The sequence below is a fragment of the Oryzias latipes genome, chromosome 5, assembly GCF_002234675.1.
Source record: "Oryzias latipes chromosome 5, ASM223467v1".
Taxonomy (NCBI): domain Eukaryota; kingdom Metazoa; phylum Chordata; class Actinopteri; order Beloniformes; family Adrianichthyidae; genus Oryzias; species Oryzias latipes.
The window spans coordinates 29,141,561-29,152,777 of NC_019863.2; the positions used below are offsets into that span (position 1 = coordinate 29,141,561).

The following is an 11,217-nucleotide window of genomic DNA, read 5'->3' on the forward strand; positions in this document are numbered from 1 at the left end:
AGAAAAACAATTTTAAGCTTATTTTTCTTCATATATGTCCTCCATCATAAAAATGCCACAAGAACATGTTGAAAGCACAGAAAAAAAAATATTTTTCTATGATTGGCTCTTTAAAAATGCCAATGAGGTCTGAGCACAGTGGTGATCACAGCTAATTTAAAAGGATTGATTTATGGTTACACGTTGAGACCAAAAACAGCCTTTTCAGACTCAACCTCTAATAGTTCACACCAAAGGCATCAAACTTAAGGCCTTGAAGGTCAGTGTCCTACATGTTTTTCCACTAAGCTGCCATTGAAGCTTTTTATTGCCAAAACAAACCCAATTCAGGTGATCAGGAGCAGGTCCAGCTGGGTTTCTAAATAGCCAGCAAGATGCTAGCTAGCCCTTGAGGTTTGGTGTCCAACACCCCAAGTTTGGACCTTTACACGTGTAAATAAAAACAAACACTGAACACAAATAAACACTAGAGGGCAGCACTGATTTTTTTTAATAGCCAAAGCTAGAGTAAGATGTTTATGATGTGCAGTACTGATACTAAAAAACTACAAACATCTCAATTGTGCATTTTCTTTGAATCACTAAACAAACAAATGATTTCAAAATAGCAATAAAAAGCCAGAAATGTGTCACATGTAACTCTATGTGACACAGGAAACCAATCTCAGCCAGTACTTTTGACTATTTGTAGAAACCCAAACTAACTTAATTTCAGCAGAAAAGCAGACGCAAACATAACACATCTAGAACACTTGAAAATACGTTTTTTGCTTTTGAGCTTAAATTTTTTTTTCCTTTTCTTTTGCACTAATAGAAATGTTTTCAAGCTGAAAGCCTCAGTAAGCTTGCCTATCGCACATTTATGCTATATTGCACATTTCCTTTGGTCAGCTGGTATAATTTAGGGTCTTCATTCATTCTGTTTTAGTTTAAAAAAAAAATTAAGAGTGGGTCATCAATTCTACATATTCCGTCTAGTTTTATAAAGACTTTCTGCCATTTCTTAAAAATTGCATTTCAGCAAAGAATGGAAAAATCACTACAGGGGATGCTTGCCTGCACAACATATTTCAATTTTTCAAAAAGAAAATCCATGTATGGAACTGACATGAATGATGAATGTCTGCGTTTGTCCATATTTCACTCAGAATAAACCAAATACATTATAAATGTTTCCTATGGCAGTGTCATGTAATGTTAGATGAGTCCGGCTTTACTTAGCAGGAAAACTGCTCTTCCTGTTTAATGTCCTTGTTTTCTGTCAACTACGATCATGGAAGGAGCGTCTCTTTATTTTACAGCGAAACAGCATGAAATAATTTATGAAGCAGAGGACACTATTGTGCCTTCAATATTAATATCAAATTCTCAATCGTTTTTCCATCATTTCTAAGTGCATAAAGAGGTCTCATTATTTTTCAAATGCAAATCATCCTTTGGTGCTTTGATGCTCACTGCTTGTCGTACCTAATTCATTTCTATACCTTTAGTGTACCCTAGAGTGTTGGGATGCATAAACAAAAATGATTACATTGACGATGTGTCTGATTGTATGACTTCAGAACAGACTGAAAATTCTGACAGTAATTTTTGATGAACATCATGAACATCATCTAGCTCCAAAACAAGCTTTACTAAATCAAGAATCACAACCAACGCTTATGGTCCCACTCTGATCATCTTTTGATCTATTTTCAAAGTGCTCCTAGTGATCTTCTTATTATGATTATGACGTATTTTAGCCAGAATTAAAAAAATTGTCATTTTTTTTAGGACCTGCTAAGTCATTTTCATAGTTTCTGCAAGGTGAGAACAGATCTTAACAGTTTGCCTCTGAGTTATCAGAATCAGAATCAGAGATACGTTATTGATCCCACACGTGGGAAATTTGTTTGTCACCATAGCAACTGACAGCAGAGGGGAAAAAAGACTTAGAATTGAGTTAAAAAAAAAAAGAAAAAGAAAAAAAAAATGGGCAGGACTTTTAGTGCAGAGTAAGCCCGCCCCTATTTCCCAACATCCATCTGTTTATACTCTCTCCCCTTAGCTTCCAGCCCCTCATAACCCCAGCCTAGCATTACAGGTGCAACAAAAGGTGTGAGCAATATTGGAGCGATTCAGCTGTACAGTTTAAACCAGGGAAATGAATACGTGGATCCAGTCGTCTACAAGTGGATGCATCTGAATGGCAGCAGGAAGCTTGTGGCTTGCCATAGTAGCTTCTATGTTGCACCTATAAGCTTTTTCCAACCGCTCCTGATTCCCATTTAATAATTAAATACTTAGAAATGCAATCTGAAGCGAAATTTTCTTTAAAAATGTTCCCCATGAGGAGAGAATTCCACAAGAGCATGTCGAAAACAGCAAAAACATATTTTTATTTATTGGACTGGGTCTTTAATGAGAGTGTGTTGCCACATTATGGGGTTGAAAATATGTGGTAATACGGGGAACAGACTTGCAGCATAAATTCTTTCTGCCAATTCAACTGACTTCTTATGGTCCATTGTACCTTCTCTCCATCACCTTGCCTTTTTTTGGAAACTATTAACTTTACTTTCATAATGTTTACTTTGTTTCGGCTTAATGAAAATGTATCAAGTCAATTATTTCTTTTCCCACTTAATAATTTAATTTCCCTACCCTCTAGATATTGTGCAATGATGATCAAGTTTTCTGTTATTGTTCATCTATTTCCTACTGTTTTTCTTTCCCCCATCTCTCACTCTCCAGCATTTGCATTGTATGGCATTTGGCAGTTTGCCCAGTTTGTTGTGCAGGAAAATAAACCAATATTGTGTTTGCACATCCAAGAGCCAAGACGAGGGAAAGAAAGGGGTTCATATTGGTCTGTGATGGAGGTATTGGGGCCATGTGTTGGATAATTATGTTGTAGCTTTCAAGTTCATGTTTTTTTTACATGATGTTCTTCAGTTAATGAGTTTCAGTGAAGCTTAGGGTGCAGATGATTTCCCCCCTACGAGGAGCTCAAACCCACAAACATGTCGGATGTCCCCGAGGCTTTTCCACACTGCAGAAAATGCCTTTATAATCAAGAAAAGAGGGTTTAACACGGAGTCCTGAAAAGCTTGAAATTTTTTGAAAAATGCTGGTCATCCTAGCAATTAGCAGTGAAACCAACTTTAAAAAAATAAATAAAACAAGCTGGGAACCTCCCAGAAGTAATGAGCACCGTGCTTACTCCAGGAATGAAATCATTACCGTAGAATCAGAAGATACTAATTGAATTAAAATTCAGGTGCTACATTTGCCTCAGTGAAGCTCATAGATTAAGTGTCATTCAAGAGAAAAGGACAATCCATTATATAGTTTAATTTGCTCTCTGCATGTGTTTAATCAATGCCACCTTTGACCTCGTATTTGTCTGGATTCACGCCTTCTTCCATAGCTTCCCTCTGAAGATGCTGTCCAAACAGGCTATCTGAATGCAAACAACAGGGGAGGAATTTCATTGATTCCATTTAATAAAAATGGCTCCAAATGCAGCTTAATATAAGCCTAAAAAACAACCACAGATATCTAATTTATCAATAACCTCAGATAAACCTTGGAATAATGGAACACAGCGTTGTAGTTGGAGAGAAAGCAGCCCAGACTTTTGTAAGGTAATCTTGTCACTACCTGACAAACATGGAGCCTATGAGAAAGGATGAAGAGGTTATATATAGGCATCACTTTCAGCAGCTGTTCTCTTACCCTGACAGAGCTTTCTTTTGTGCACCACACCAGTCAGCCAGCCAGCCAGCATCAGCTCTACTGACTGGTGTGACTGGTATATGGCAATGGACTGCATTATATGCCTGATAAATCACCTACAGGGACACAGAAATGAGACTTCAACTTGCTTTTGAATGGACTTGAGGCTGAACAGGAGGCTGTTGCTTTGTAGGATTTACTCTTCATCTCAATCGTGCATTTATTTCTTCACGTTTCCGCTCAGAAACTAAACTGAAATCTCTGTTTTGGAATTTTTACCCCAAATTCCTTTATATTCCACTATCAAGCTGATCATACATACATTGACGTACAAATGAAAAAAGATAATTAACTTTCTGCATTGAAACAAAATACCTCACAAATCATAAAAATTGATTTTAAGGAGGTAATGTTTTCACCATCTTGACACAAACCCCTTTTTTGCTCTTCTCTTACTGAATAAAACAAATGTGTAGTGCTATCATTTCCCCCCTACTCCTGATCCAGTGCCAAACCTTCCGGTTTGACGTTGGTCTGATAACAGTATTTTGTCCAAAGCAGGGGGTGTAATGAGGGGATATTAACCCTCGGGGAACAGCTATCATCATGGTTCAGTGGTTTTCAGAGGGAACATGTATATGATCACAAAGGAGTAACTGTGAAAAACAACCCGAAAAAAGAAGCTCCTAATCTGTGACTCACCACATCTGGATGAGGGATTAGGGGGATTTACAAGGTGTTCTGCAGTTATCTGAGCAGTTTGAATTTGACAGATATATTTATCAGTTTATCTCTCCTGCTTTAGAATAAAGTGACAGCACTGACAGTAATGGCGCGCTGTTTAATGGCATTTTCTAACAAGAAGATCTCTCCGTCTGCCGAGCACAGGGGTGGATCAATCATGCTTTGAGCTTGTGTTGCAGCTCACGGAGTGGAGAACATAGAAATGTGGAGGGAAGAATGGGGTTCCTTTTCAATACCTCAGATGCAAGCACCCAACCAGTATGATCTATGAAGAACATGCCCAGAAATTCGAGAATTTATCAGAAATGAAAAACATCCCCAAAGAAGCTTCAAGAAGACTGGAATTCCCTAAAAGACACAGATATCCTATTTTTCCAACTCAGTTTTACTTCAGTTATAATCAAAGTATGATCTAAGGTCTTAATGAGGGGAAATGTACAGTATTTTGCATTCATTTGCCTTATCAAATGTAGAAGCACACCCTTTCTTACCATTTCACATGCAGAAACATTACAGCAGTGAGGCAGAATGGGAAAACATCAACCTTCCTCTTTAGATTAATGACTTCTACTCCATAATTTCTTGTTTTTCTGCTAGAAGGGATATGAAACTCCACTTCTTTTTTTCCCCCCAGTGCACATCATCACACAAACTCTGCAGCACATCACCAGAAGAATAATTTACATAAATGTAGGGGTTTGTTGGAATGGAAGTCATTACACCTCAATGCTGCTTAATTGTTCAGTGGAAGCCCAAGATTCTTATCAAATAAATGCAACACTATGGAGGCTCTAACAGATTGAAAAACACACTCATTCATCCAAACTGAGTCCTTACTAAAGCCTCCAATTTCCATAAGGACGCCCGTTCATTCAGCAAATTTCTTGGAATGGTTTCCTTTCTTCTAAGGCATGTTGAAGTGAGCTTCTGCGAAGGTCAGAGAGCCCATCAATAATGCACTTGCAGCTTGTTACAGCTCGAGCTCACTCTGCTTGGATGGTTCTCCAAGCTAAAAAAAAATCCAACAACATCTCTCTGTGCCGACGAAGACGCTGAAGCATCCAAAGGGTGAAAGCCTTCACTTTAAAACCTGGGCCTAATGGGAAGAGGAGGGACGGTTCTGGCTGAACACATCTTTTTCATGAGAGACTTTATGAAAAGGGAAGACTGTGAGATAAAAATGGGAAAGGCCAAGGGCAGTGTGGAAATGATGCAAAGCTTTAAAAATGAACAGTCTTTTAAAGAATGCAGCGGAGAGCTTAGGCTCTGCAGGGGATGAAAACAAACAGTTACTGTGCTGTCTGCCGCGTGACAGATGCTTTTAGACAACAAGATAAAGAGGAGGAGACTGCTGAGTGTCTAAGGATGGTTTTTCTTAATAGTTTGGCTACATGTCATTGTTGGAATTGAAGCTGAAACCAGAAAATGGGTTAGGATTGTGATATTTTCAGTTCTCCACTGCCTTTTTATTCTCCTTATCACCCCACAAACTGGGTGATGAAAACTGGAATCTGTTCTCCACAAACAGGCAACTCGAAAAGTTTCCCTTGTTTTGGATCAGTGTCGCTCTTTCAGAAAAGGTGGGGCGCGTTCCCAACTTGCGCGCGCACCGTCAGAACCCCGAACTTTTTCTGCGCTCTTTTGCGGATGCCGGAGCGGCGCTCACCTGCAGGAGACGGTGATCTCCACTTTGGTGGCGGGGATGTTCCCGGTGATCGGATCGAAGTCGTACATCGATGACATGTCGTCCAGCTTGTCCAGAACGTCTCCCTCCATCAGTTCCATGGCTGGAGATCGGGTGGGTTCGGGTGTGATCCGAGAGGCGGACAGCCTGGCACCGACGGAGCGCGCCGAGTCTCTAGCGACTCCTTGGACCAAATCGGAGACCAAACGGCCCCCGGTCCGACCCGGTGAGGCAGCCACTTCAGAGATGTTGAAGCTGGAGAGGATGGGGGAGTGAGCAGTGAAAGTTGCATTTAGTTAACTCGCCATGCGGCGTGAATGTCGTGGAAAGGCGGGGATGAGCGCTGCGCCCTCACCGACCTGCTGCACATCGCATGGAGAGGTAGGATGCTGCCTGCTTTTGTCTTCAGCCTGTGCGCACAGCAGAGCGTGTGAGAGGAGAAGACCTGATAGCTTCTACTTAAACCCACCCATCCTCCTCCCACGCGGATTTTTACTCAACTGGCAACCCAGCCCTTGCCCCTACTGCTGCTGTCGCCCCGCAACATCCTTTGCGTGATCGAGTCCATGCCTTCTTTACGCTCAGGTTTCCATATAAAAACTCAAAACTAGGACTCTTTAACACTAAATAAAGCTTATCTTAACACAGTGCGTTCCAAATTTTTTATGCAAATTGTAAGAAAAGATCAAAAAGATCAAATTCTTTTTTTTTTTTTTCAATTGATCTCGTGAATGAAAATTGTATCTCTCTGACATCAATCACATACACCTGTGATAATTAGTTTGCCAGGTGAGTTCAGTTAAAGGAAAAACTAGTAAAGAAGGACATTCCACATTGATGAGCAGACCAACATTTTCAAGCAATATGGGAAAGAAAATCTTGAAATAATTAAATGCCCTGAACATTGGACACGGTATGAAAACCTTGGATATTTCACAAAAAGGTAAGTGTGATCATCGTACTATCAAGAGATTTGTGGCTAATTCAGAGAACACACGGGTTTGTGCGTGAAGGTAGAATGACCATTACAAAGTTGCAAGCACATATTTAAAGCTGCTGCTATCCCTGGAGTCTCACGAATATCAAGGTGCAGGATCCTCCAGAGGCTTGATGTTATATGTAAACCTTCTATTCAGCCACCCCTAAACAACACTCACAAGCAGAAACATCTGCAGTGGCCCAGACACATACGAAGACTCATTTTCAAGCAGTCTTCTCCACTGATGAGAGCTGTGCAACCTTGGATGTTCCAGATGGATGGAGTTGTGAGTGGTTGGTGGATGGCCACCATGTCCCAACAACAACGTCAGCAAGGAGATGCCGGAGTCATGTTTTGGTCCGGAATCATGAGGAGAGAACTGGTCAGCAGCTTTAGGGTCCCTGAAAATGTGAAAATGATCTCTGAAAAGTACGTGGAGTTTCTGACAGACCACTTTCTTCAACTGTGCTTTCCGTTACAAGATCATCATGCATGACAATGCACAATCTCATACTGCAAGGAATGCCTCTGCATCGTTGGCTGCTATGGGCATAAAATGAGATAAACTGATTGTGTGGCCCCCATCCTCCCCTGACCTCCACCCAACTGGGAATCTTTAGAGCATCCTTAAGCAAAATATCTATGAGGGTGAGAGGCAGTTCACATCCAGGCAGCAGCTCTGGGAGGCTATTCTGACATCCTCCAATGAAATTCAAGCAGAATCTCTCCAAAAACTCACAAGTTAAGTGGATGCAAAGACTTGTGAAGCTGCTACAAAATAAAGGTTCCTATGTTAAAATTTAACTTGACCTATAAAGATGTTTTTGAAGAGCTCTTGATTTCAGTAAATAATAAGCTAATTCAAATTCATTTCTTTAGAATCTGAAAAATGTTTTGGAACTCTTGTGCGTAATAATGTGGAACAGTGACTTTGAAGGTTTTTATTTAAAAAAAAATACTGTTATCTTTAGGAGGTTTGTTCAATGATATTTAATATGTAATATAATAGTTAGCGATTTGAAAATCATGCTGACTGTCATTTGCATTGAGTATTAAAAAAAAACCCATATAAAAATATCTTTTGCACAATAATTTTAAACCTGCTGTAGAGGCTTACTTCAAACAGAAATGGCCAAAAGTGGAAAAAATGACAATATGCTTTAAATTTAATGCTTAGGGAAAGTCTAAACAAAATCATGTTTTTCCCCCCCAAAATCTTTTTTTTTGACTAAAATATTTAGTGTAACCCTGCATCTTTAAATTGGAATATGTAATGCGTTTTGATTTTACATTTACAGCCCCATCATGTCACACAAAACACATTGAAATAGATCTCTCCTCACACTGGTGTTTCCTCAAAAGCCAGTATGACACCAAAACAGATGAATGTTTTATTAGATTAATGATTAGTTTATTGATTTTGAGGAAGAAAAAAGTTTGGAAATCACCTGATGAAATCACTACCTCTCAGATTGAACCCTTCAACTATACAGACACACCAGACATGTGAACGCTTTGATGTTTTAGCTGCAAACAGGGAGGGGCTTCTTCTTTTTTTACTTTTTCTACTGTTAGCTAACATGTCCACCATCTACAGTGGGAAGTGACTTAATGGAAAATGTCACAAATTTTGTTCCAGGCTTTTTCTTTCACAGCTCTATTCCAATATATAAAGCACTTTGTCATAGAATTCCCGTCAGTCACTGACCACAATTATTATTTTCTCCTTAACAATCAACTTTCATACAGTTCGGTTTCAAAATCCGAGTACCTGATTGGGAGGTTCATTGTGGTTTACCTTTCAATGCACGTTCAAAAGCAGCACGCTTTACACGTAGATCCCAAAAACGGTTGTAAAAATGTAGGCAGATCTAAAGTTTTGAAGACAGAAGCCGGAAACGCGCATTTACTTTGAATTTTCACTGGAAGTGACCTTTTGTACACACGTTTCAGAAGTCGGTGTGAGCGTAGCTTCACACTCAAGAAATTGAAAGACATTGGTGTCAGAATGAAAATGGATTGAATTTTCACTTTATAGAAAAGCTGCACTTTTGTCAACTGTGAGGAAAAGATAAAAGACAGCACTATCTGCCTTTCCAGAGGCATTCCTCAGGGCTCTGTTCTTGGACCACTTTCCCTCTAATTTTCTCACATTTGATATATTATTATGGTGATGACACACAGATCTTTCTATATTTTCCTTTAGATGACTTGACAGTGTCATCCCATTTTTCTGCACCTTTTACCCAGACATGACTTTTCAGCGCAGTTTCACCATGAATTTTTAATTTCCATAAAGTCCACATTCTCTCATCTGTGATGACCCACAAAGGACAAATTATAGAAAACTGTTCTGCCTCTTTCCAAGCATGCAGATTTGTGATTTCCTGTCCAGCACTGTGTTTTGAAGCTGAAACATTTATAAAAAACTAAAAATAAAATGAGCATTTGCTTCCATTTGCCTCACCTGTAAGTTGCTGTAAAACAGAACTGGCCAACCGCGGTCCTCAAGAGCCTCAACCCTGCCTGTTTTCCTGCTCTCCCTGGACTGTTTCATGCTGACTACCTAAATAAGGTGTGTTCAGTCAATCAGGATGCAGAATCACTCGAATCAGCCACAAGGTGGTCAGGGAGGATTGGAAAACAGACAGGGTGTTGGCTCTTGGGGACCAGTGTTGGCCAGCCTTGCTCTAGAAGATGAAGCCTTGGCCAGACAAGAAAGTTTTCCTCTTAGACCAACTAAAATGTGTTTACATCAGCTGATTTAAAATCAATTTTGCGTATGAGTATCCACTTACAAACAGATGTATTGCTTGATATCCATCACTAGATGGTTGTGTGAAAACCTGTGGATCACACTGTAATGAATATGCTAAAGCTGCACAGCTGCCTGACAAAAAAAAGGAATGAATTTGTCATTTGTGGATGACAAGTCTTTCTAAATTCAGGTTGTGTCTGCTTCCTTCTGTCCCCCACTTCCCTGTTTATCTCACTTGTTCTGACACAGCTCATCTCTCTCAGTCTCTTCTCATGAATACGCAAAGGACTTGCACACAAACACACAAAAATCCCATTAACACTATTGGTCATGAATAAACCAAATAACCAGCTTTTCTCTAAAGATTGCGAGTTGCATCAAAAATAAATCTTGTTTCATCAGACTGGAACTCAAGAGATTTTTTTTGATTTTTTGTTTTTTTTTTTCTCTTAAACATTAGATCTCATGTGTCATTTGCTCACATGTCTCACACACACTAACCGACGCTACAGCGACACAAGCTGCCATAAAGCATTTTCCCACCATTCATTAAGGAGTGTGGGAGCGTACAGCTCCTTACTGTGCGGAGCACCTCATTTTTTAGGTTCTGGAAATCACTTTACACCAGCTCAGGATGACTCTGCCCACACAGCCCCCAAGCCTCAGAGCAGTCACATGCATGTAGACACACAAACACACGGACGCACACACACACACACACACAACCACGCAATCATTCTTTCAGAAGGATGCAGAGCTGTACACAAAAAAAACAAATTAATTTCTCTCATGTGTCAGTGAGTGACCCATAAACAGAGATAAGGAAGAATGCTCATCTGCATATCCTACCCTCCCTCTGCAGGATGATTCATGTATTTGGAGGGTTGGCAGCTCGGTTGGCTGCAGTTGCAGATGTTCCTCTGGGTGGGCTGGCAGGAGCAGAGCTGAAACCCCAATAGGAAATAAAAATAAATACAAATTCATTGTATTTATAGAATTTGGTTTGAGGTGCAAACGCAGAGATTTAAACCGATTATATTCTGGTCTATCTTAGTAAAAACAAGGATTTATTCAAAGTCCCTTTTGTTGTTTTAAGAGCCAGCACTGTTCTCCATTTACATAGTTTGGTCCAGACTGGTTGTAGAATGATCACTGAACTATCCTTGTTCCAGATACAAAGACCAAACAGGAATCAATGTATTGACTGAGGAGTGTCCGACTTCAGAATGATGGATGGAAATCCTGCATGCTTGGAATTATGATGTTCCAGGTTGAGTTGTTATGCTACAGCTGATGGATAGGCACCTGAGCCTGCAAATCAGAAGGTTCCTTTTG

At 39.9% G+C, this 11,217-nt stretch overlaps 1 protein-coding gene across 2 annotated transcripts in view; it reads right to left on the minus strand.

Annotated features, from left to right (window-relative positions):
• The window catches only part of LOC101170754 (copine-8), a 314,618-nt gene extending 307,200 nt beyond the window's left edge, over positions 1–7,418 (minus strand). Inside the window, exons 1-2 of one of the 2 annotated variants that reach the window (XM_020703540.1) lie at positions 6,505–7,418; positions 6,128–6,400 (exon numbers count right to left, since the gene is read on the minus strand). In XM_020703540.1, the coding sequence (XP_020559199.1) occupies positions 6,128–6,400; positions 6,505–6,515 (284 nt within the window). In that variant the 5' untranslated portion in view covers positions 6,516–7,418. The remainder of the gene's footprint in view (positions 1–6,127; positions 6,401–6,504) is intronic. The other variant, XM_011475541.2, reaches the window with a different exon arrangement.
• Positions 7,419–11,217: the final 3,799 nt, after the last annotated feature.